Source organism: Neophocaena asiaeorientalis, unplaced genomic scaffold (genome assembly GCF_003031525.2).
Source record: "Neophocaena asiaeorientalis asiaeorientalis breed wild unplaced genomic scaffold, Neophocaena_asiaeorientalis_V1.1 scaffold32, whole genome shotgun sequence".
NCBI lineage: Eukaryota > Metazoa > Chordata > Mammalia > Artiodactyla > Phocoenidae > Neophocaena > Neophocaena asiaeorientalis.
The window spans coordinates 1,211,380-1,237,215 of NW_020185327.1; the positions used below are offsets into that span (position 1 = coordinate 1,211,380).

A 25,836-nucleotide genomic window follows, 5' to 3' on the forward strand; every position below is an offset into this window, starting at 1 on the left:
TAGTTGCTCTGTGGCATGTGGGATCTTCCCGGACCAGGGCTCGAACCCATGTCCCCTGCATTGGCAGGCGGATTCTTAACCTCTGTGCCACCAGGGAAGCCCTGAAATTGTACATTTTAAATCTCTCACCTAAAAAAACCTTCCTGGGACTTCCCTGGTAGTCCAATGGTAAAGAATCCGCCTTCCAATGCAGGGGACATGGGCTCGAGCCCTGGTCAGGGAACTAACATCCCACATGCCGCAGGGCAACTAAGTCCGTGCACCACAACTGTTGAGCTTGCCCGCCTCAACTAGAGAGCCTGCGTGCCGCAAACTACAGAGCCCACGCGCCCTGGACCCTGCGCACCACAACTAGAGAGAAGAGAAAAACCCTCACGCCACAACTAGAGAGAAGCTCACGCTCCACAACAAAAGATCCCGCACGCCTCAACAAAGCGCCTGCGTGCTGCAACTAAGACCCGATGCAGCCAAAAATAAATAAAATAAATTATAAAAATAAATAAATAAACAAACCTTCCGAAGACCCTTCATTCCCCTGGCTTCTGTGCCGAGGCACTCTCCCTGTTCTGTCAGCCTCTCTGACCACTCCTCGTGGCTCCACTCCCTCCCTCTCCCCTGCTGGTAACCAGGGCTCTGTCCTCAGCCCTGACACTTCTCAATCCACACGCCCTCCAGGGAGATCCCAACCTGCTCTCCCGTTTCATCTACCACACATACGCTAACGCCACCCGAAGCTCTCTCGAGGACTCCCCATTTCTCTCACACCCAAAGTCCTGCTGGGCACCTCAGTCAGCTGCTCCGCAAGCACCATCAATCCCACACGTCCAAAAGCAAGCACGCTGTCTGCCCAGCCGCCTCGAGCCACGCGTTTCCCCCTACGAGCCTCACGTTGGCTAGCGGCACCTGAGCCTCCTGGAGGCTTCCAGACCAGAAACCTGACAGTTAAGCTGGATGCCTCCGTCTCCTTCGTGCCTTCCTCATTCAACCAACCATCCTGTCAGTTTCGCCTCCCTTAAATGGTATTGTATGGGGGGAAGGGGGATGGTTTGTTTTTATTTGTTTAATGCTTATTACAGTCACCAAGAAAAGAAACTGTTTCAGGCTCAGGGAGAATCTTATTCTGGTGTGAGGCATGACAGTGATGTGCTACCTGGGACAAACAGTTCGGTCTAGACCACGAAAGAAGAAAGCTACAACTTCTGAGCGCACAATCATGAAACGATGGCAGGAGAAGCCTGCATATCCAAAGCATCCCTGTAGCCACTTGCTCAAGTCAAGGTCTCAGAACACAGCCAAAGGAGCTTTTGCTCTTTATTAAATTCTCTTCAGCATCACTCATTGTTCAAGTTTAAGACAGGGCAAATCCTTTCTAGTATTTATGGGGCTCTCATCTTCTCCTCATCAATATATCTATAAAGAAAGCATCCACTAACTCATCTCTATTCTCTCTAACCTGCTTGATTTTCGAAAGTTGGAAAAAGCAATCTTGGTGTCCCAGAACCAGAGCCAAGGCTTCCCAACATCTTCAGTTAAAATACCAGTTATCTCCCAACCAGGGGAGAGCACAGCAACATTACCTACACTTTACAGTACACAGCTCAGTGGCTGCTCTACCACACAGCAGTGTGGGCTCATCACCCCAGTCTTCTTCAGCCTCAAAAACCATTCAGAACTTACTGCCCATGTAGAAGAGTTCTCATGGCAGCACACTAAGTGACAAAAAGACCAAAAAAAAAAAAAAAGAAAAGAAAGAAACTGTTTTTATTGCTTTACAACAAGCCGGCAACACACACAACAGAATAATCATACACGTGACACTTGTACATCCCCGAACGGAGTATAAAACCAGAATGTGCTCCTCCACTTAAAGCGTTATTTGTGAAAAGTGAAATCCACAACTTCTGCCAAGAACTTTACTGTTCTCAAGCAGAATTGGTACTTAAAGAGGCAAAGAAAGCGATGATCAAACTTACTGCATATGTCTGATCATGGAATTCAAAGCCTTTTATGCTCAGTCCAGGCAGTGCTATTACCGCACATTTGAGGTGACCATCCTAGGCACTTTAAGACTCTATAACATTTTTCTTTCCAAATTCTTCTGCAGAAAGAGCTGTCAAGAAAATTGTTCTAAAATGCAACTATGCATAGCAATTTATGTCTCATTTCTACTTCTTTCCTCATGATGGAAAATCTGATCGGTCCTTAACTCAGCCTGATAACAGTTCTGATGGCCATGCCAAATATCCTACTGTACAAACAGGAAGCCCAAACCCATATTAGGCATGAGAGGGTAACACTTCTAAATACTTCCTATTATTCTGGACACACTGGCACCTTCCCTTCAGTGAGCTCCAAGATGCTGTGGATTAAGTCACCATTTTAATAATATCTCAACAGCAAAATTACATGGCAAGTACTACCTGAAAATTGGGAGGGGGGCGGTGCCAATGAGATACATGTGACTTGCCCAAAACTGTAAAACGTGACTGTTGGAATAATCAACAACCTGAGAGAATTGCTTACTCGAAAAAACATGACCAAATCAGCTAATTTTTTTGTTTGTTTTTTAATTCAAGGTTTTCTCTTACTTCCAGACAAAGCATAGCATTCTTCAGTCAGAACATCACCAGTCAGGGTGCTGAGAATTAACTCCGCTGAGTGGCTTTACACTCCCAGACCTAGCAGTCTACCTGGCTATTAGGTAAAAAGTTTCATAGCTCAGAAATACATCATATGAAATGTTAGTTCAAGATGTGTGTGGACGCAATGTTTACCTGCTGCAACAGCAGAATGTTAAGGCAACATCAGAACACAGAGGTGTTTCAAAACACTACCCCTACTCCCCACCTGGTAAGCAGAGCCAGATGATGTTACTCAATCCTTAATACAAAAATGTCCCCAAATAATCTGCTGAACTTGACTTTGCAGTTTAATCTTTGATATTTTGATGGCAGTGAGAGAGAACCCTGGGGCTATACTTCCCTTGCAAAAAAATTCAACATCTGATTTACTCAGAAGGTTTAAAATGAGGAAGGAAAATATAAAATAACTTGTCCTTCGCTTGGCAACCATCCTTTTGAGTTAACTATTTTTATACGGTATCCAGGGCATACCTGGGTATGGATGGCTAATTTGGATATAGAAAACATCAAGGGTCACTCCTGGAAGAATCACAAACAAGACAGTAAAGCTCTCCATCAGTACATCGACAGCATCAGGGTAAGCAAGAAAAGAACTTTACCAAGAGGTTGGCATTTACACTTTTTGACAGAACTGAAATACACTGAGTCACAGAGCAAATTCACTGAAACGACAAAGAAAACTCTGTCCTTGTAAAGGCTATTCTTTCACCCCCAAAAAAAGTGTTTCAACTCTGATACACCACACAACCGGTTAAGAAAATGAAGCGCGGTGTTTAGCGATGGGCATCCTAACGACCGTGAGAGGCGCCGGGCTGGGGTCAGCGGGGCGCGCGGAGAGCCCCTACTTCTCCACACAGGCCGCCGCCGTCTCCTTGTTGAAGCCGCGGATGGAGAGGTCGTAGACCACCTCCTCCACTTTCTTCACGTCGTACTTCAGGCCGTCGTAGCGCTTCCGCAGGGAGTCGTTTTTGAGGTTGAGGAGGCGGAAGCCGGAATCCAGCTCGTTGATGAAGGTGGAGATGTGCAGAGGCCGGGAGTAGTCTCCGGCGGTCACGCTGTTGACCGACAGTCTCGACTGCGGGACAGAGAAACGGGGATGTCACAGCAGGGCTCCTCCTCCTGGCCGCGGCCACCAGGCCCGCGGGCCGCAACACGTCTCCATACTGCCCCTCATAATTCCAGTTCTGACAACTGCTTGATCTTACTAACTTACTTAATAACTTAAGAAATCATTGGCCTTTTGTTGGAGTTTCTGTGGCCTCCAACTTTTCATAAATATGAATAGGTTATAGTGAACACCTTTATAACAGCTTTTTCTCTTCTTTTGAATTACTTTTATGGGCTAATTTCTCAGGAGATGAAGGAGATAAAGGCAAGAATAATTTATACAGTTATATAGTTAAATTGTTCCCCCAGACAATTATATGAATTAATGCAGTCACCAGGAATCTATGCCTCACCACTACTTTGAAAGGAGGTATTCTCATCTTCTAAAAATGCACACAATAGTTAAGTGTGCACAGCCACCTCATCGTCTGAACCGCTATCCCAGCAAAACCTAACACACACAGTACACAGTCAATGACTACCCTGTGACCGACAGGTGGCTTAGAAAAGAACGAGGCTTCTGAATTTTTGTACCCATTTTAAAAAACTGACAATGAAGTGGAAAAATCAAAAGAGCAAATGACAAATCACTAAGCTTCTTACCAGTTCACTAGCAAGAATGAGAACTCCTGAGAGATAATCTTCTACATCCAGGTGAAATCCCTTCTCCCGATCTGGCTCAACTAGAAAATATAACAAAGACAAGGTCGTGATGGAAATACAACTTACACCGAAAAATTTTTTAAACTACAGACACATACACACACGTGTAATTTCTCTCAAAGTGAAAAAGGAACAAGTCCTTCAAAACTATCTTTTGAATGTGGACATATCCTTGGCACTGTGGACTTTTCATGCTCTCAAGCAGAATTCAATTTTTCCTTCCATTCTTCTTTCAAAATATAATACCACCAAAGGGTTTCCCTGGTGTCACAGTGGCTAAGAATCTGCCTGCCAATGCTGGGGACGTGGGTTCGAGCCCTGGTCCAGGAAGATCCCCCATGCCGCGGAGCAACTAAGCCCGTGCGCCGCAACTACTGAGCCCCCGCGCCTAGAGCCCGTGCTCCGCAACAAGAGAAACCACCGCAATGAGAAGCCCGCGCACCGCAATGAAGAGTAGCCCCTGCTCGCCGCAACTAGAGAAAGCCCACGTGCAGCAATGAAGACCCAACACAGCCAAAAATAATAAATAATTTTCAACCAAAAATAATAATAATAATAATACCACCAAGAATATATGTTATGTCTGAGAATACCTTTGTCTTTAGAAGTGCATGCTGAAGCACTGAAATGACAAGTCATGGTCTCTACACCCGGCTTTCAAACGGTTCACACGTGCCCCCAAGGCACACACAGTAAGAGACTAAACAGATGGGCCAAAATGTGAACAAGTAGAGGATCTAAGTGAGGGGTACACAGGGGTTCACTGTACTGTTCTTTCAACTTTTCTGTAGGCTTGACGTTTTTAAAAACTCAAAGGAACGCCCAAGTACAAAGAGCAAGCCACTACATATTTTTAGTTTTTCTGTTTCCAAGTAACCCGTTTTCCATTTAGCTCTCATTTGTTTACATAAATAGAAAGCCCCCCCGCCAAAACCTCAGCTGGCCCTGCAGGTAGACACGCCTGCGGACACTCACTGCCAAGGATCTCCGTGACCGCCTCTCGAGTCACCAGGGTCTCCGACTCCAAGTACACGACGAAGGCTGCCAAGAAGACCAGGCGCTGTAGCACAAACCTCCAGTGCTCGTGAAACCTGCAGCGAGTGTGAGGCACCAGCGTCAGAAAGACAGAACGGGGGCAGCCATGGCCAGACACGTGAGGAGTGGGGCCATTTTCAAATAAAACTTATAAAACGTGTAAGAGCAATGTGACATTTAAGTATATGAGATGGAATCAGCGTAAGTACACTGGACTGGATTTGCCAGTCCAAATTTATAACAATTACTTACTATAATTTTAATGAATGAGAAGCATGGTCCAATTTTGATGAATGCAAAACTTTACAACCAAAGGCTATGGACAAGAGCAACTGTGCTTTAGAAGTTTAATCAGTAAATACAATAACACTGCTCTGAGAAAAATAAATGTGGGCGAATGAAGATTGATGAGTGCCACAACTGTACATCAGCCTCAGCACCTGACTGTGTTATTCTCTGAACTGCGTGCAGGGTATCAAGAAACTCCTGATTCACACACATAGGAAATAACTACCATTTGCAGTCACTAAACAGGTGAACTTAAAACCTTGGGATACTGCGGTTAAACCAAGCTAGGAGCCTGAAAAAGAAATAGAAATTTTACAACCCCTAGATATTTATGCTATGCCTCCTGATTTTCAAATGTGGCAACAAATTCAAGACCATCTTTCAACAAAACCCAGGCCAAACAAAACATTCTGAGGTCCAAATCAGCCAGAGGGCAGCCTGTGTGTGAACTCCAAACAGCATGGTCTCTAAAGACCCTGCCAGTTCTATTTTCTCACTTCTCTAAGCATCAGTTATTACCTTACAGCAGGGGTCAGCAAACCTTTTCTGTGATTGAGGCTTTGTGGGTCACTTTCAGTCTCTGTCACATACTCTTGTTTTTTTTTTTTCTTAACAACTCTTTAAAATATAAATATATTTATATAAAATATAAAAGGCCACAGTAGTTTGCGGGCCCCTACCTTGAAAGAATCTTGTGAGGTTATACTATCCACTCCCCACATACATGTCCTAACTATTCCTTGCCTATAACGTGTCTTAAAAGAACATCTTCTCTAGTGAGAAAGCAAGCGTAAGTAGAAAAGTTTAGGTTCCTATTTACTATATTTCATCAACACTCAGTTTTTCCCAGTTTAACATCTACGAAATCATGATGTATTGTACAATCTACATTTCACAATTATGATTAACAAATTTTTTCCCTAGTGGTATGAAAAATAACATTGTATCTTAAAATTAATAGTGTTGTACATTCAAGGAGATACAGCATATTACCCACATATGTCACTTGGCAGTGAAATTCGATATTCAGTATATTTATACACACACACATACACTGCCACTTAATCTCATAACCTTAACAGCAAAGATAGGGTTCATCCAACTTCACAAGTATACTAGAAAGATATTCTCTATTTTGACCTTCACACAATACATATTTTCTTTTAATTACCTTTTCATTGCAAAAATTATACATGTTCCTTAAGAAAATTTTGAAAGTAAAAGGGAGAAAAAAATAAAATCAACAATTTTGTCACCATTAAAATACCACCACTATTAACAGTTCCATTTCCTTTCTGTTGCTTCTCCTAAGTAGAGGGATTTTTACCGAAGCAATCATTTTAGTACATATAATTTTTCTCTTGCCTTTTTTTACTTAACGTTATAAAAGATGTTAGTTGTCTTACAAACCTGTAATACTGTTCAGCAGGAAACTTGGTCTTCAAAGACGTCAGATGTGTTTTTACTGTACCAAAATGTTCTCGAGCTTTCAAACACCTCTTTGGAACTGATCACAAAAAGATAATCAAACATAATAATGACAGACTGAGCAGATTTCAAATACACTTCTTGCTTAACAATCTATGTAGTCTACCTGGAAATTTTTTTTAAATCTCATGACCAAATGTAGGGTATGCAGCTCTGCTTTCAATCTGGCTCTCAAAATTTCATATCTAGCTTCCCTACTAAAAAATAAACAAACAAAAAATTGCTAAAAGGGAATATGTTGGGTAACGTACTGGTAAACTGTCATAAATAACCTCATCTTTAAGCTGCCTTTCCTAGTCAGTCCCCAAAGGATGCCTAAAATTGGACTGCTTCTAGCTCCCATATTTGGTCAAAAGGCAGCTTTATAATTATTCTCAATCAGGCTGACCAACTCTGTATCACCTAGAAAAATGACTTGCCCCTGACACCTGTTAATTACATCATTATATCATTATCTATCTGAAACTATATTTCAGCTCTCTCAGTTGTGCTGACTACATCTTACAATGGAGGTTCCATGTCTAAACTTCTCGTACTTGATACCCAAAGAAGAGCTGCCTGTAAACACATTGACAACATTTTACACTGGCCATTTCATTATCTACAAATGCATATTAAATTATTTTCAATGACTGAAAGAGTGGGTTTAAGAAAAAGAGCCAGATAAAAGTTGCTAGATACACAAGACAGCTATGAAACTACCACAATTATCATCAGTATAACTCTATCACAGGAGAAAACATTCCTATTTCCACCTACGTGAAACTAGAAAATCAGCTATGAAACTACCACAATTATCATCAGTATAACTATCACAGGAGAAAACATTCCTATTTCCACCTACGTGAAACTAGAATATCAAAATACACAGAATTCTGGAAATCTGTAAAATGATCAACTCACCCACTTCACCAATTTTTACTCACCATAAAGCATGAGAGACATTTTTCAGAGTAAATAATACAGATTTGATATGCCTTCTGGATGTAAATTAACTCTTTAAATGAGAGATCAATAAATTGGATAAAAACCTTCAAAATCAAAACGAAGAACTTACTGTCCTGAAACCCAGCACCCTGATGGACCCCTTGCAGTAGCGTTAAAATCTCTCGAGCTGTTTGTTCTAAACTCTGTACAACTTTTCGGATTTCCTAGAAAGAATTAAAGATGAAAATATCAAATAAATCCAACATAATCATTATATTATCATAGCCTCAAACCAAATATATACTAAATAGCATATTTGATCTATGACACCTTCACGTAGATTCAAAACACTAGCAACATTTACAAGGACACGAATGGTGCACAAAATATCCAGATTTGAATTCTGACTTTTCCACTTACTTCCTCTATGAGACCTTCAGGAAGTCACTAAAAAGCCTTAGATTCCTGATATAGACTTCAAAGGCTAATTGCCACCCACTCACCCAAAATATCCCACTCCAACACTAAAGGAGATGAGGCACCCACACGTAAACCAACAAGAGAAGAATGAAACGCAATACAAGGATCGGGTATTTTTCATTCACTCATTTTACAAATATTCACTGAGCACATTTTTAGGCACTGTGTAACTACTGAGGAACCAAGCAGGCAGTCCCTTCCTTCCTTTAGAGTATAATGGGGGAGGCGTTTAAAAAATAACCATCACACAATTTTTTTTAATGGTAACGCACTACTAGAAGTAAACATAACAGGGTAAAAAATTATTCACATTTTGACATCAAGGAGGTGAACACGAGACAACCAGGAAAAGAGTGGAAAAGTAGTGCATTCCGGGAAAAGTAAGCAGTACGTGCAAAAGTCCTGAGGCAGGAAGCTATTTGGGGAACTAGAGGAATAAAAGGGAGGTAAACTGAGCATAACACACAACGGAAGAAGGCGTAAAATGAGACTGGAGAGAGAGACCTGTGAGTCACAGTAGTCTGGATTTTTATCCTACGTGGAATGAGAAGCCATAGGAGAGTTTTAAAGAGAAGGGCACACGTGCTTTTAAGACACCAATAAACAAACACAACAAACACGTGTCGTCTGAGTCCCATGCGCTAACTGAGGCTTCCACATAATCATACACTAAAAAGGAGGAAAACTGACACCCAAATGAGGTAGGTGATGCCAAGGAACCGAGCCCCGAACACAGGGAACCAGAACCTGGCAGCAGAATCGGGGGCCGGGGGAGGGAAGTGCCCTGAGCCAAAACAAGACGGGAGCAACCCACCCCCGGAGGCTTCCCCACCGCTCGAATCTGAGCGACGGAGGAGGGCCGGGCGTCGCGGCCCAGCTAGGCAAGGAGAGGGAAAGGGGATGGGGAGAGAGGGGGCTCGCCTCTCGGATGTCCTGCTCGGCAGCCAAAAAGCCCTGCAGCTCCACGAAGATCTCGCTCACAGACATGGCGTCGGCCGCACGAGTGTCAGCCAGGGCGGCGAGGGTGGCCAGCCGAGTTCGTTCGGGAGACAACCGGCGCCGTCAGTCACAACGCCCGCCACCACCGCGGCCGCGTCCACCGGGCCCTGCGCTGGGACTGTCGCTGGGGTCCTCCCAGGCCCACGGCGCGCAGAAGGCCGGGCTGTCCGCCGCTCTGCCTGAGGCGCTGTCCGGAAGGCATAGCAAGGTGGGCAGGGCTCTTCCGACAGGCATCACCGAAAACAGCCCGGGAAGGGGTCCTCGGACCACGTGGGCCTGAGGACTGGGGCTTGGGTTTAGAGGTGTGGGGCATCCCGCTATTAGCTCGTGAAGTCCACCCCGCTGTCTTGCTGGGTGTTTGGTGCCAGGAGCCCCGCACGATGCCAAAATCTGAGGATCCTCAAGTCCCTTACATGAAATGGCGTAGCATTTGAGTATAACCTACGCACATCCTCCTGTAATACTTTGCTTACTTGTAATTAGGTATTAGTTGTTATACCTAATAAAATGCATTAAGTAAATAGTTGTAAATACACTGCGAATAATATGTACATAGTTGCTGGTGCACAAAAATTCAAGCTTTGCTTTTCGGAGCTTTGGAATTTTTTTTTTGAATATTTCTACCTGGGGTTGGTCGAATTTGCGGTGCGGAACCGCAGATACGGAGGGCTGACTACTGTACATGGTGTTTTATCCAACAGCAGTTGGCGGGAAGATGCTTCGATACTGAAGGGTACGCATATAAAGAATGTAGATTGCAGTCTTCGTAAAAAGGGAAACAGTACATTCGTCTCTGCAAAAAAATACTCGGGAAAAATAGTGTATGCGGGACTGTAATTAAGGGGATGGATTGAAAGTGAAATTTTTTTTAAATTTTAACTTCTCTGTAGGATTGTGTTGCCTTTTTTTAGATTATATGAATTTTTAAGCGTGCCGGGTGGGAAGTTTCTCTTCTTCTCAACTACTACCTTCCCTCATTCCCCTTCCTTGAGGCACGGGCTGTAATGATTTCTTGTTTAACCTTGCAGTTATTCCATACATCTACCCTACAAATACAAATGTGTATGTGTGTGTAGGATACACTCCATATGAATTTAAATGATTACTTATATCAACTAAATGATAGTTTATTGTTTGCTTTGCGCCAGACGTTATTCGAAAACTTTACATGAAAGGTCATATTTTATCTCCAATATACTTCTGCGAATTTGATACTATTTTTATCTTATAAATAATGTTACTATGTTAACAGCTTAATTGACTTGCCTAAGGTCATATGCAGCTATTACAAGATGAAGCTGTAATCTAAATGAGCTGTCTTCATCACCATGCTATTATCATCATATATATATTGAAATTTCTTTTGGGAATTCGCTGTGCTTTTTGCACATCTTACTATAAAGTTTTCATCTTTCTCATTCAATTCTAGTAATCCTTATCACTTAAAAATTAACATTTTCTCATTTTTTTTACCATTTTTAAAAATAATTTTTGAAATGCAGACATTGTTAATGTGAATTTTTTTGTTTTTGGTGGAATGGACATGTCCTGTTTATTAACACAGTCAGTCCCTTATGGGCTATTTCGGTTCTTTCTATTATAAATAGCATTGTGATGAAAGTCTTCGTAAGCCCTTATCAGTGTGTAAAATCATTTCCTTTTGATATACAGATGGGCAAGAGGCACATGAAAAGATATCATCAGGGAAATGCAAATCAAAACCACAATAAGATATCACCTCACACCTGTCAGAATGGCTATATGAAAAAGAAAAAAGGGACTTCCCTGGTGGCGCAGTGGTTAAGAATCCATTTGCCAATGCAGGGGACAGAGGTTCGAGCCCTGGTCCAGGAAGATCCCACATGCCGCAGAGCAACTAAGCCCATGCGCCACAACTACTGAGCCTGCACTCTAGAGCCCACCAGCCACAACTACTGAGCCCACGTGCCTAGAGCCCTTGCTCTGCAACAAGCCACCACAATGAGAAGGCGGCACACCGCAGCAAGGAGTAGCCCCCGCTCGCCGCAACTAGAGAACTAGAGAAAGCCCGCACAGTGATAAAGACCCAACGCAGCCAAAAATAAATAAATAAATAAATTTACTTTTTTAAAAAAAGACGAGATAACAGGTGTTGGTGAGGATGTGGAAAAAAGTGAACCTCCTATGCTGGCGGTGGGAATGTAAATTGGTGGAGGCACTATGGAGAACACTATGGAGATTTATCAAAAATTAAAAATAGAACTAGCATACAATCCAGCAATTCCAGTCCTGGGTATTTATCCAAAGAAAACAAAAACACAAATTTGAAAAGATACATGCACCCCAATGTTCATAGCAGCACTAGTTACAATAGCCAAAATATGGAAGCAACCTAAGTGTCCATCAACAGATGAATGGATAAAGAAGATGTGGTATATAGATGAAATGGCATACTACTCAGCCATAAAAAAAGAATAAATTTTACCAAATGTGACAACATTGGTTGACCTGGAGGGTATTATGCTCAGTGAAATAAGTCAGGCAAAGAAAGACAAATACTATATAATATCACTTATATGTGGAATCTAAAAAATAAAACAAATGATCAAACATAGCAAGGCAGAAACAGACAAACAGATACAGAGAACCAACTGGTGGTTGCCAGGGAGGAGAGAGGTGGGGGGAGGGGCAAAATGGATAAGGGGATTAAGAGGTACAAACTACAAGATATGAAATAGGTAAGTTAAAACTAAATAAATAGATAAGTTACCAGGGATGTAATGTACAGCACAGTGAAAAAGCCAAAATTTTATAATAACTCTATACAGAGTATAACCTATTAAAATGTCAAATTACCAATTGTACACCTGAAATTAATACAATGTTGTAAGTCAACTATACTTCAATTAAAAAAAATAAAGTTAGAAATTTTAAAATGATAATAAGATCATTCTTTTGGTAAGTCCTGTTTTTAAAGTTCTTGACATATTTTGCCAAATCCCTCTGCAAAGAGCTTGATTTCATTTTCATTCCCCTGCCCACCAGGGCCTGAAGAAGCCCGCTTGGCTGCTCTCTCCCCAGTGTGAATATTAACACTGTAGACATTCTGGGCTAATTTAAGGGTGAAATTATACCTTATTTAATAGTACTGCAGACAAGGTCATGGGTGGTGCACGTCTGCAAGGTTCATTGAAGGGCAAGAGGGGAGAAACAGAAGTCTGGTTGGGAGCTGTGGCCTGCAGTCCGAGAACAGGAGAAGGGGTTAGGGAGTCAGTGCAGAGAGAGAAAAAAGAGATGGGCCTTGGGCTGTGTAAGCAGGAGATTTTATAGAGCTGACATAATGACAGCTAGAGAGGCCAGTGCCATTGACAGAAGAATTTATTCCTTGCGTCTCCTGAGAAGACAGGGCGCACCGTGCCAGGCAGGGCCACATGGGGAAGCACCAGGTTTGGTCAGGAAGGAGGAGCAGGAGTGAGGGAAAGCCAAGCCAGAGCCTGTGTCCCTGTGTCCCTGTGGCCACGGGCAGGGCGGGGCGGGGCAGGGCAGGGCGATGAGCTCAGGACTGGCCAATGTGAATGCTTCTGGTGGACTTCAGGCTATAGGAGTGGTCTCAAGTTGCCTGGTACCTCGCCTTGGCATGATTTAGGGGAGGGGATATTGGCTTGGTGTGTGAGAGTCAGGTAAGGAGATGCTCCAGGCTGAGCCCTTTGCTGTCTCTAACAATTGGCTAGCACTGGGAGGGACAGTCTCTCTGCAGCCAGCAAGCTTTTTTTTTTTCTTTATTGAAGTATAGTTGATTTACAATGTTGTGTTAGTTTTTGGTGTATAGCAAAGTGATCTATATCTATCTATCTATCTATCTATCTATCTATCTATCTATCTATCTATATATTCTTTTCCATGGTGGTTTATTGCAGGATATTGAATACAGTTCCCTGTGCTCTACAGTAGGACCTTGTTGTTTATCCATTCTAGATACAATAGTTTGCACCTGCTAACCCCAACCCACCAGCAAGCTTTTGAAGGTGTCAAAACATCAGAAAATGCAAACATGATTAACACAGGCTGGGAAGAGGGCACCAGGATTCAGACTGCAGGACCCAGGACACCATGACCCACAGCCCCACTGAAGGCAGGAAAGGATCCTGGGATGAAGGAGGGCATTGGTGAGTCAGTCCATGGGTTTTCAGAGGGAACCTGGGCCCTCTAGGCAGGCCCCACTCTCCACTCTCCCCACCCCTATCCCCCCGGCGGTCCACCCAGCTTTGCCAGGGTCACTGCCACACTCGGGGTCTGGATTTGGGGCTGTGCATGATGTTAAACCCAGAACAGGGCAGGATGTGGCCCAGGTGACAGTCATCTACAGGACAGAGGAAAAAATGTCCCTCCCAGCCTCAGGTCATGTGGCCCTAAATGGTCTGCAGACTGAATTTTTAGTTTGTCCGGTGACATGCATTGAGGCTCCACTGTTGAGCCAGGTGACACAGATGAGAACTGCTCCCCACTTCTTCCCCTAAAATTGTCCCTATCAGTTCCATGCCCAGAAGCCCTGTGTCTGAGCAAGGGGCAGCAGGGCAGGGCCAAGCAGGCTGACTCTGGTAGCTGGGCCCACGTCCCAGGAGTGGCATGTTGGACGGCCCTGCAGGGACCAGGCAGAGCGATGGAAAGGGGGGAGAGCAGGGGAGGAGGAAGGTGGGCAGGGCTGGGCAGGCACCTCAGCCCCTGCCGGTGCCCACTGGCTCCCCTCTCAGGACCGCCCCACAGAGCCCTCTCCTCCCAAGGCCCAGCTGCCCGGACACTCAGCACATCCCTCCTCGCCCTGCAGCTGGTCCCGCTCTGCCGCCAGCCCCACCTCAAATCACAGCCAGCAGCCCTCGCCATGCTGGACCCCCAGCCCATAGGTGGTGATGGTGACACCATGGGAAAGGCATGCCACTATTCTGTCCCAGCAGATATGCGAGGGCAGTTGGGGAAAAGGAAGGGAGAGACCTGCAGTGAGCACACTCAACCGTCCAATCAGGGGTCTGCGGAAGTGCCTGGAAGCATGTGGGTTGTTAAGTGCCCAGGCAGGGAGGGCTGGGGTGGCCCTGGCAACGTCTGCTGGGGACAGGATGCAAAGGCAGTGTGTACGGGACGGTCCAGCTCAGTGAGAGCCGTCCCACCCAAGCAGCCTCCCTGCCTACATACAAAATCAGAAAGAAGGAAGAAAGGAACGGAGGGAGGGAGGGAGGGTGGAAGGACAAACACAGGCGACACTAGCCTGTCACCTGGGGCACGCAGAAGGCCAGCTGCCAGTCTGATCGTTAGTTAAAGAGTGCAGACTCCCCCACCCCTACCCCAGGAGACTTAACAATCATCTCACCCAATGTCTTCTTCACGGCTGAGAAGACTGAGGCCCCACCTGAGAGGAGGACAATCTCCCCTGGCACATGGCTGGGGGGTTTCTGGACTCTCTGACCAGGATGCCACATCAGCTCCCGTGACCACCTGCCCAGGTCCCAGAGTGACCCTTGGGCCCTGGGCAGCCGAGGAACAGCAGAAAAAGATGGTCCCCAGCAGGGCCAAAGCGTATGTCACGGGAAGGTGCTGTGAATGACCCAGACTCAGAAGCGGGGAAATGAAACAGGTCCTGTCTGGGCTGCGGTGCGATCCAGGGGCTGAGAGACCCTGTCCCCAGTTAAGGGCTGACTTCTGTGGTCTGGTGAAGGCCATGGAGAGGGTGGCCTGGTAGCCTTCTGTGAACATCCAGGAGCTCCTGCAGCACCTGGCCCTAAAAGGCAAGACAGGTCCAGGACCAATCAAAGTATTTTCCTCAGAAAACCATTTCAGGCTGCACCAAATATGGTAACTGTATTCGTTTCCTAGGGCTGCCATTACAAATGATCACAAACTGAATGGCTTAAAACAGAAATGTCTTCTCTCACAGTTCTGGAGGCTAGAAATCCAAGTTCCAGATGCTGGTAGGGCCATGCTCTTGAAGGCTCTAGGGAAGAATCCTCCTTTACCTCTTCCCAGATTCCTGTGGTTGCCAGCAATCCTTGGCGTTCCTTAGCTTCCAACAGCATCACTCCAACCTCTGCCTCTGTCCTCACGCGGCATTCTCCCTGTGTGTGTGTGTGTGTGTGTGTGTCCCCAAACGTCCTTCTTCCTGTAAGGACATTAGTCATTGGATTAGGGCTCAACTTTCTCCAGCACGACCTCATCTGAACTTAATTACATCTGCAAAGACCCTGCTCGCATCACAGGTACTGGGGTAAACACTTGAACATATCTTTTGGGGGGATGCATTTCAACCCGGTTCAGAGATCAGTTCCCCATATCTCTACTCCTGATACTCAAAGTGTAATCCTCGGAGCATCAGCCTCACCTGGGAGCTTGTGAGAGACACAAAACCTAGGGCCCTGCCCCCGACCTAGGAATCAGAATCGGCAGTCCATATGCTCTTTCAATTTTGCGAAGCCTTGGGTCACCACCTGATTCTTTGGGGGCCAGGAATTCCTGGAGGGGACTGAGAAGATTCGAGAGGAGAAACTCCCAGAAAAGAATTGCCAGTTTGCCTTCTTCCCGTCTTTGCTCCTCCCCTCCGCTCCCCATAGGAACTAAGAGATAAGTCAGGGATTCAAGCCTGGGAAAGAGAGGGTTGTTCACACACACACCTAAGGGAGGGTCCTTCAGGGAACCATAGAACTTGGTCTGTATCCTCTTGGTCAGTCCCCCTCTGGGGGACACAGGGGCCAGTATCTGACTCATACATCAAATATCTAACTTTGAGAACAGCCAAGAGGCCTGCCCTGCAACAATGGAAAGAGGAAAAAGCATCTCCTACAACAGAGACAAGAGAAAATGTGGTCCTTACTAAAGGATGAGATCAGCGTACAAAGGCCCTTCCAAGGCGAGCACCTGGCCACAGAGCTGACCTCAGTGGACGGGTGTAACCACGGGCAGGCAGGCTGCCGAAATACTGAGCACCAGGCCGAGGGAACACCTCCAAAGGGCGGCAACCCTGGACATGCCCTGCGGCACCGGCCAAACAAGCAGTCCCTTCCCCCCTCTGGCCGCGCTGAGCTGAGCGGGGCCCGAGGCCCCGCCCCCGCAGCCCCAAGCCCCGCCCCAGGCCCCTGCCGTCACTTCCGCTTTGGAGAAGCAGAGGGCTCGGCCCTTGCGGGAGTGCGGCGTGCGTCTCTTTCGCCTGCGAGCTGGCGACATGGCGGCCTTCACTGGCCCGGCCAAGCCGCTCCTGTCCCTGAACCCGCAGGAGGATACCAAGTTTAAGAAGGAGGTGGCACAGGTTCGCCGGCGCGCAAGCAAGGTGAGCGGCCAGCGCGGCCCGGGCCGCGAGGGGAGGCGAGGGACGGGGTCTGGGGGTCCTGCCCGGCGCGCCTCGGCCTCCCCACGCCTGTGCTTCGTCTGGGGTCACCCCGGGCGAGCCCGGACCTCTCGAGGTAGGAGGCCGAGATTTCCCCGGGAGGACCGAGAAAAGACGCGGTTGGGCCGTGGGCCTTAGGGTCCTCCGGGGGGTAAGGGGTGGGTATGGGGGAGGGGTGCACGAGGAGAGGAGAGCCAGCTGCTGGGTCGGCCCTCGTCCCGCTCGCGGATCAGCCTCACCCCGGAGCCGTCCTGCTTCCGCTTTGCCCCCGAACTGGGGACGTTCGTTTGCCCGGTTAGTGGTTTTGGAATTCTTAAAAAACAGTATTTGCCAAGCTCCATTTGCTGCCTAGGAGTTGGCGCTCCAGGCTGGGAGTGGGAGGCTGAGAAGACCGCCTACTGCTTGATGGTTGTCCTCTTGGGGAGATAGACATTACACAGCCAATTTTTTTTTTTAACCTTTATTTTTGTTGAGGTATAGTTGATTTACAGTGTTGTGTTAATTTCCGCTGTACAGCGAAGTGATTCAGTTGTATGTATATGTGTATGGGTGTATATACATATATATATTCTTTTCCGTATTTTTTCCACTATGGTTTATCACAGGATATTGAATGCAGTTCCCTATGCTATACAGGAGGACCTTGTTTATCCATTCTCTATGTAATAGTTTGCATCTGCTAACCCCACCCTCCCAATCCATCCCTCCCCCACCCTTGGCAACCATTAGTTTGTTCTCTATGTCTAAACAGCTAATTCTTTAGTGTGTTATGGTAAGTGGAAATACAGAGTAGGTTCTTGACCTCTTGTCTTAGACTGAGAGCAAGGAGTTTCACAAGTTTTGTTGCATTGTGACTTCTTATTACAAAGAAAATATTTGCCCGGTCTTTGTGTCTTCAGCAACAGGAGAAACAAAAACTTACTCCTGGAGTGATCTATGTGGGCCACTTACCTCCGTCGCTTTATGAAACCCAGATCCGAGCATATTTCTCCCAGTTTGGCACTGTGACAAGATTCAGACTGTCCAGGAGTACCAAGGTAGGATTTTTGTATTGAATTAGATTGTTTTATTTTCCAAAAGTGTATCATCCTTGACAGTTTATGGAGCATGTTTGCATGTTATCACTTATTACTCTTCATTCCAGAAAGGGGTTGGATAAGGTCTAGAACCTGAAGCAGCCATGAGAGCAAAATCAGTATTCCTGTAAATGTTTGCTTTGCTTTTTAAGAAAGAAAAGGTAATTGCTTCAAGTCCTCAAAGTAAATTGACAGTCCCAATAACTGAGTCCTGTTTGTCTTGTGACTGCTAAGCCAGGGGTATGTGAACTTCAGTTTGAGGAGCAGGTTCATACATCTTGTATCAGCCTCTGATATGTAGCATCACTGTGACAGCAAAGGTTTGTATGGTGGGTAGTTGGGTAAGGACACTGGAGCCAGACTACCTAGGTATGAGGCCTGTCTCTACATGTTATTGGTTGTGTGACTAGGGACAAATTCTGTAACCTCTCCATGCTTCTGTCTTCTGATTTTCATATTTGTAAGATACCACCTCCTAGGAGTATCTAATCGAAGATAAATATGGTAATAAGTGTAAGATTCTTAGAACGCCTGACACACAAAGTACTATATAAACGTTATTGTTGTATCATACCTACGTCCTAATAAGGAAAGGTTTATGTGGTTTGTTTCATTAATAGAGGAGTGGCCCACTTTAGTTTCTTCCCACACATACACATTATTGGTTGTAACCATAGAGTTCTTGTTATTGGAATCTCTTTTTCTCAGTACGGTTTTTCCACATTTTCCCACTTGAGTTAAAGCAAATCAGAGTTAACTATTTGTTGTCACTGCTCTGTTCCTTTGTTTGAATATACTACAGTTTATTTATCCACTCTCCTGTTGAAACCTAGGTTTTTTCCAGTCTTGTAGGTGAAGCTGCTAGGAACATTCTTGGTGCAGGTGTAGGCAACTTGCTCTAGAACGGTATTTTTCAGACCTTCAGTCCACAATAAGAAATCTACAAGGCAACACACATGTACGTGTACATAAACATAAATGAAAAACAAGTCCCAGGAGATGATACTTAACCTTTCTATTCAGTTTTGTAACAATACTTTTCTGACCTACTAAATTCATTTTGTTGCCCTCTAAAAGGTCAGACTCTGAGTTTGAAAAATAGAGCTTTACAGCCTATCCTCAGGATGACTGAGTGCAGAATGAGTTTCTCCATATTGAGTATAGCTGTTCCCCAACTTTGTATTCTGAAAATGTTCGGGTCTACAGGGAAGTAGAAAGAATGGTGTAATGAACGTCCCTCCCCTGGATTCACCTGGTATTAATATCCTGACACATTAGCTTCATCTCTTCCCGTATCTATAAAAAGGTACACACCTCTGTTTTGTTGAACCTTTTGAAGCAAGTGGCAGTTGTAATGCTTTAATACTAAACGCATAATCATCAATTTAAGAATGAGTACATTCTGCCATGTAATCCCAGTGTAAAAATCTCATTTACTGTCCATCGTCACATACACCCATGGTCCCTGCCCACCCTGGGATCCAGTTAGGGTTCGTGCATTGCACGTGCTTGTTTAGCTCTTCATCCTGTCTCGAACGGTCTCTTTACTCCTGTTTTGCTTGTTTGGTTTTTCTTGACATAGGCTTTTTTGGAGAGTTTAGGCCAGTTGTCTTGGAAAGCGTGCTCCTTGCTGAGATGCACTGGAATGCATCATTTCCAGCTTTGTTGCATAGTAGTAAGGCTACCGCCTCCCCACACACCCTGGTTTTGACTATTTGCTTGGTATTGCCAGCATTCTGGGATTACTAGGTCGAGGTGTCGGCTTTTAAGTTTTTGGTTTTTTGGACACCTGACATGTATTTTCACATCAGGTTTCAAAAGATTTATTAGTTCACAGTGTGGTACATTGAGCTAGATTTCACAGTGTTTTACACTCCACCATCCTTCCTCTCCTGAGTTGGGATTGTAAAAGGACTGTCAGATTTTTAAAGTTTTACCAGAATCGTCCTGTTGCAGATAACTGAACTGAGACTCTGGGTTGTGGCCGTGTCTGAGTTGTTAGTCGCTGGCGCAGGTGGTGCTAGGAGTGAGCCTCCTGGCCTCCAACTCTGTTGAGCCACACACCCTTTAAATGGTTTCTCATTTCCAGGATCACATGACCAGTTCTGAGCCATATCTGAGAATATGTTGTTTAATGCAAGATTGTAAAGTATTTCTAGTCGTTGTCGCTAAGAACTGGATCTGTAGTGGGGAAAAGTTCTTTTTCTACTGCCCTCCTAAGGTCCCTGGCTGGCACCCTGTGAATTGGACTGCAAAAAGGGATTAACAAGACCAAAACAAACACCTAAAATGTATGCTTACACATGGGACTGCTCGGAGAGGAATAACTCAAAGGGTTGGTTAGAACTTGGGCCTATACAGCATCTTGGCAAAGCAGCAAAACATTTTTGGAGGAGCAACAAGACGAAGGAAAAGTGCTTTGAGTTTTTAGGGCTGCAGATTGTGGGAAGGCAAATATACGGGAGACTAATGATGGATAAGGTCTACTTCGTAAAGTTTATTGTGTAGAGTCCTCTAACTTCTGTCTTTCTGGTAGAGGGAGGAAGACACCTTTGTAAATTCATGTCCTGTTTTTAGGTAAATAAGGGGAGGACAGAGAGTTTTTCTTGTATCTGTTTCTCAATTCCTTCATCTCAAAATAATCCTACGCCAAAGGAGCGGATGTTGGGCAGGCATACCCTGCCACCCTGCAGTAACATGTTTTGAGTACTTGACAGACATCTTGTGGAGCACTTACGGATTATTTCATATTTTCCTAGCAACCCTGTGAGAGTGGTTATAGAAGGAAAAACTGAGGCTTGGAACATTCCTTACCCGATTAAGTGTCAGAGCCAGGGTCCAAACCTGGGCATTCGGACTCTAGAACTCTTGTTACCGAGCTCAGTGAGAAAAATCCACTGTATGTTGCAGTGCAGAGGCCAAGAACTCCGGATGTCCATGTCAGAGGATGTCCTTTGCCCCCTGCCGTGGAGAAGCCCAGTCACTAGTAAACATGACAGTGAATCAGTATTTTATTGATTAACTTTAGAGACACTGAGGAGTTCATTTCTTTTCAGTTTTTCCATATAAAATGGGAATTATATCACATGCGTTCTTTGTGAAGTATTATACCATCTCCTGGGTAGTATTAATAAATACATGGACCCATTAATAAATACACCACCCATGAGGTCAATAACAAGTAAAGGGCTGGGGGGCCTCCCACATTTCCTTTATGGTGGGCTGTTGCTATTGGATGAATTCCAACTACAGTAATGTATTCATCATATGTAATCAAAGTCCCAGGAATGCCTCAAAATCAGTGGCAAGTTCAGACTACTCTGAACTTTTCTTTCCCCATAACAGTCCCTGGACTATGTGATTTGAAGTTGGAATCAAACGTGTCTTAACGTTATTCAGTGAGGGGGCTAATGTACATTATTTAAACTAATGACATTTTAGGAGTTTGATAGCACATCAGAATTTAATTGTTCTGCTTTCTGTGGTGGGTTTTCCATTGCAGACTGGAAATAGCAAAGGCTATGGCTTTGTGGAGTTTGAATCTGAAGATGTTGCCAAAATAGCTGCTGAAACGATGAACAATTACCTTTTTGGCGAAAGACTCTTGAAGTGTGAGTACCCGTCTTACCAGTGGGGCTGCGGGGACGCCTCCCGCTGACGGGAGGGAAGGACGGGTTGCTTAGCTGCTTGGATCCCCCCACCCCACCCCTGGGGTGATTCTCTTAAGCAGTGATACAAGGGTTTAAGTGCATTTTCCAGACAGGGTCTAATGGGAACTTCTAAATCTTCCAGAGTGAGAGCTGCTTTAGGCTGAGATGGGGTTGGTTAGGTTCCTTGAGTAAATAGGAAGAGCTTCCTAGCGGGATGTGGAAGGGCTCCCTGAGAAGGAGTCACTGAAGTTGAAACCTGAGAATTACGAAACAGTGAGCCAGGTGAAGGGGTGGGAGTGAGGATTTGCTGAGGGGACAGCAGCTGCAGAGCCAAACTGGCTGACCATATTCACCTGCAAGGAGAATCACAAGAGGTGCAGGAGGAGAATGAGAGGAAGGGAGGTCAGGTTACCGGAGGCCTTGTAAAGCGGGAGACCAGAGTGTACCCCGAGGACAGCAGGACCCACTGATGGGTTCTAGACCGGATGACCTTTAGCGTGAGGAGTCACGTTTCAGTCGGCCCACATGGCAGTGGCTGCAGCACCTCCACGAGAGAAGCCATCGGGAGTGGTGGGATGGCCACTGATTAGAAGTTCACCCTGCAGGTGTAGGGCCGCCAGCGACTAGCGTCCCAGAGCAGTGCCCTCCAGCGGTGGGGCCGAGCTTCCGGCCGCCCTGTGCTCAGGCTGGAGGGCGCCCATCCCAGTGCCCAAGTAGCACCCCTCTACTTCGGCTCCTGTTGCTAAGAGAGTCCCAGTAACTCCTGAGGTCCTGCGTTCGTTCACACATTAAAAACGCGGCTCTTGGGCTTCCCTGGTGGCGCAGTGGTTGAGAGTCCACCTGCTGATGCAGGGGACACGGGTTCATGCCCTGGTCCGGGAAGATCCCACATGCCGCAGAGCAGCTGGGCCCGTGAGCCATGGCCGCTGAGCCTGCGCGTCCAGAGCCTGTGCTCCGCAACGGGAGAGGCCGCAGCAGTGAGAGGCCCGCGTACCGCAAAAAACCACAAAAAAGCAAAAACGCGGCTCTTGCCGGGACGAAATGGGCTGAGTGGGTAACTATGTGTATCAGATCAGTGCTGTTCTGTATCTGACTTTTGAAAGATGGCACAAAGGGCTCTGAACTCGGATACGAGTGAGATTAGCCACGTCATCACCAGTTGTTTGTTTCTTTTTTAATTTTTTGGCTGCACCGCTCAGCATGTGGATCTTGGTTCCCTGACCGGGGATCACACCTGTGCCCCATGCAGTGGAAGTGTGGAGTCTTAACTGCTGGACTGCCAGGGAATTCCCAAACCCTCCCCTTTTTTTTTCTTTTAATGGAAGCAGTTTATCTTGGAGGTGATCCCAGGAAAATACCTGTAAGGAGTGGCGACATGGGGCAGGGGGAGGAAGTCGATAATAAGTTAGTGAAAAGGGTATGTTAGCAAGCAGGTTACCACTTAGGCAGCTGGGCTCCGTCCTGCTGGTAACACTGGGAGACAGAATTATCCCACCTGACAAGCAAGGGAACTGGGATGTTTGTGTACCAACTCCCCATTCATCACTGGTGGAGGGTGGATTCCAGGGGTTTTGGCTTGCCTTGCATGTGGGCCCAGTGTGCGTCCGTGAGCAGAGAGATGCAGATAAGCAGTGAGCTGCCTTAGTCCTGGGTGGGTGCCCAGAGGATCAGCGCTTCTGCTACCGTGGGTCACACAGTCTAAAAGTAGGGATCCTTTTAGCTTCAGGAACCCTGAGACTTGATACCAACCACACTCTCCTCTGTGCTACTTGTCTTTGTTCACTCACGAACCTCTAGTCCTGGAATTGCTCTTGGCACACACACAGTGAGTGTTTGATAAAAGTTGTGGGCTGTATGACTTTCCCTTGGGCACCTGCTTTATCTTTCAGGCTTCTCCACTAAATGGGGGACGTGTCATTTTGATTGTGCAGTGAGGAATGACACGGGAAATTCTACAGTTAATGTGAAAATCCTTTCCCTCCCACGTGGTTGAAAACCTTTTTTATTATTATTATAGGTCATTTTATACCACCTGAAAAAGTACATGAAAAACTTTTTAGGGAGTGGCATATGCCATTTAAAAGGCCGTCATATCCAGCAGTGAAACGGTATAATCAGAACCGGACACTTCTTCAAAAGCTACGGATGGAAGAGCGATTTAAAAAGAAGGAAAAATCGCTCAGGAAGAGATTGGCTAAGAAGGGAATTGATTATGACTTCCCTTCACTGGTATGTATTGCTTTGTATAAAGTGTCTAACCCAGTACTTTGATCCCATGCTAGGTTTTGACTAAATTTTGTCATAGCAATCGTGTTATCTCCATTATACAGAAAAGGAAACTCCCGAAAGGGATTAGCTGATTTGCAACATTTACCTGATTTAGTAATTTTAGATTATTGAAGTTAAACCCTATTTGACCCAACACCATAACGCTTGTAGATTACTGGTAAAGGTGTCATTGCCAGAATTAAATGTTTGGTTTATTATATGTTATCAGTAAATATCAAGACTGTAAATTGACCATCCTTTTTATGCCATTCTAGTTAAAATTTTGTTTCATGGTCTTCTAAGTTGGAAATAACTCCCAAAGTGTATGTCAGAATTAACCAGTCAGCATGAATTCTGTGGATTAAATGAGTGGGAGTTGAAATACAGGAAGGCTCCTTACATGCATGGGTTAACAGATTTTCATCCAGTTCTTCATTGCTTGCTGAACAAGGAGACCTTGCTGAATCTCTCCTCCCTCTTTCATAGTAAGGAGAGTTCTACATCTATAATTAAAAGACAAGAATGCAGGTCATTAGGGTATGGATAGCATAGGTAAAGATCTTATTTTTTTTCTTGACTATATCTTGAGATTGTTTTGGCTCTTCCATAGACCCTGTCAGCTTATTTCCAAAAAGTTAATTAGTTGGTAAGAGATGGTATCTGTCACCAAGTTTATTAGGTCTTTTAACCTTATCCAGAAACTGGAAGACCAAGTTGCTATCCTTGGGCCCAGTTCCTGGCTGTTTTTTTTTTTCCTTTCTGTTGTTGCTTTTTTTTTTCCTTTTTTTCTTTTCTTTCTCATTGAAGTATTGTTGATTTACAATATTATATTAGTTTCAGGTGTAAAACAGCGATTTAATATTTTTATCGGTTATACTCCATTTAAAGTATAAAACATTGGCTGTATTTTCCTGTGTTGTAATATATCCTTGTGGCTTTTTAATTTTATTTTATTAATTTATGTATTTGTTTTTATTTTTGGCTGCATTGGGTCTTTGTGGCTGCACGCAGGCTTTGTCTAGTTGCGGTGAGTGGGCTTCTCATTGCGGTGGCTTCTCTTGTTGCGGAGCACGGGCTCCAGGCGTGCAGGCTTCAATAGTTGTGGCTCACGGTCTCAGTAGTTGTGGCTCATGGGCTCAGTTGCTCCGCGGCATGTGGGATCTTCCCGGACCAGGGCTCAAATCTGTTTCCCCTGCATTGGCAGGTGGATTCTTAACCACTGTGCCACCAGGGAAGTCCCATTTTATACATAGTAGTTTGTATCTCTTAATCCCCTACCCCTATCTTGCCCCTCCCACCTTCTCTCTCCCCACCGGTAACCACTAGTTTGTTCTCTATATCTGTCTGTTTCTGTTTTGTTATATCTGTTTATTTGTTTTATTTTTTAGATTCCACATATAAGTGAAAACATACAGTATTTGTCTTTCTCTGTCTTGTTTCACTTAGCACAATGCCCTCCTTTCCATCAAATGGCAAAATTTCGTTCTTTTATATGGCTGAGTAGTATTCCATTGTATATATGTACCACATCTTCTTTATCCATTCATCTGTCGATGGACACCTAAGTTGCTTCCATATTTTGGCTGTAATAAGTAGTGCTGCAGTGAACATTGGGGTGCATGTATCTTTTCGAATTAGTGTTTTCATTTCCTTTGAATGTATGCACAAGAGTAGGGTTTTTGGATCATACGGTAATTCTATTTTTAGTTTTTTAAGGAACCTCCATACTGTTCTCCATAGTGGCTGCACCAATTTACATTCGCACCGACAGTGTACAAGGATTCCCCTTTCTCCACATCCTCTCCAGCATTTGTTATTTGTGGTCTTTTTTTTTTTTTTTTTTTTTTTTTTTTATCCATTTCTGGGAT

General features: G+C 45.0%; 2 protein-coding genes across 3 annotated transcripts in view; one reads left to right on the top strand and one right to left on the bottom strand.

The window, feature by feature from the left end:
* Nucleotides 1-1,742: 1,742 nt before the first annotated feature.
* TSN (translin) lies at nucleotides 1,743-9,779 on the bottom strand. Of its 2 annotated transcripts, XM_024734504.1 has the most exons (6): nucleotides 9,552-9,779; nucleotides 8,281-8,374; nucleotides 7,146-7,242; nucleotides 5,388-5,503; nucleotides 4,353-4,432; nucleotides 1,743-3,717 (listed from the first exon to the last, which is right to left on the bottom strand). In XM_024734504.1, the coding sequence occupies exons 1-6, from the start codon at nucleotides 9,615-9,617 to the stop codon at nucleotides 3,484-3,486; spliced, it is 687 nt and encodes a 228-aa protein (XP_024590272.1). In that variant the 5' UTR covers nucleotides 9,618-9,779; the 3' UTR covers nucleotides 1,743-3,483. The 2 variants fall into 2 exon arrangements, with proteins under 2 accessions (XP_024590272.1, XP_024590274.1); XM_024734506.1 differs by lacking the exon at nucleotides 4,353-4,432 and having other exon boundaries at nucleotides 9,552-9,736.
* A 6,979-nt stretch (nucleotides 9,780-16,758) lies between these two features.
* Nucleotides 16,759-25,836, top strand: part of NIFK (nucleolar protein interacting with the FHA domain of MKI67) — a 12,164-nt gene continuing 3,086 nt past the window's right edge. The window contains exons 1-4 of the mRNA XM_024734522.1: nucleotides 16,759-16,917; nucleotides 17,874-18,011; nucleotides 21,553-21,661; nucleotides 23,718-23,929. Of these exons, the coding sequence (XP_024590290.1) occupies nucleotides 16,813-16,917; nucleotides 17,874-18,011; nucleotides 21,553-21,661; nucleotides 23,718-23,929 (564 nt within the window). The 5' untranslated portion in view covers nucleotides 16,759-16,812. The remainder of the gene's footprint in view (nucleotides 16,918-17,873; nucleotides 18,012-21,552; nucleotides 21,662-23,717; nucleotides 23,930-25,836) is intronic.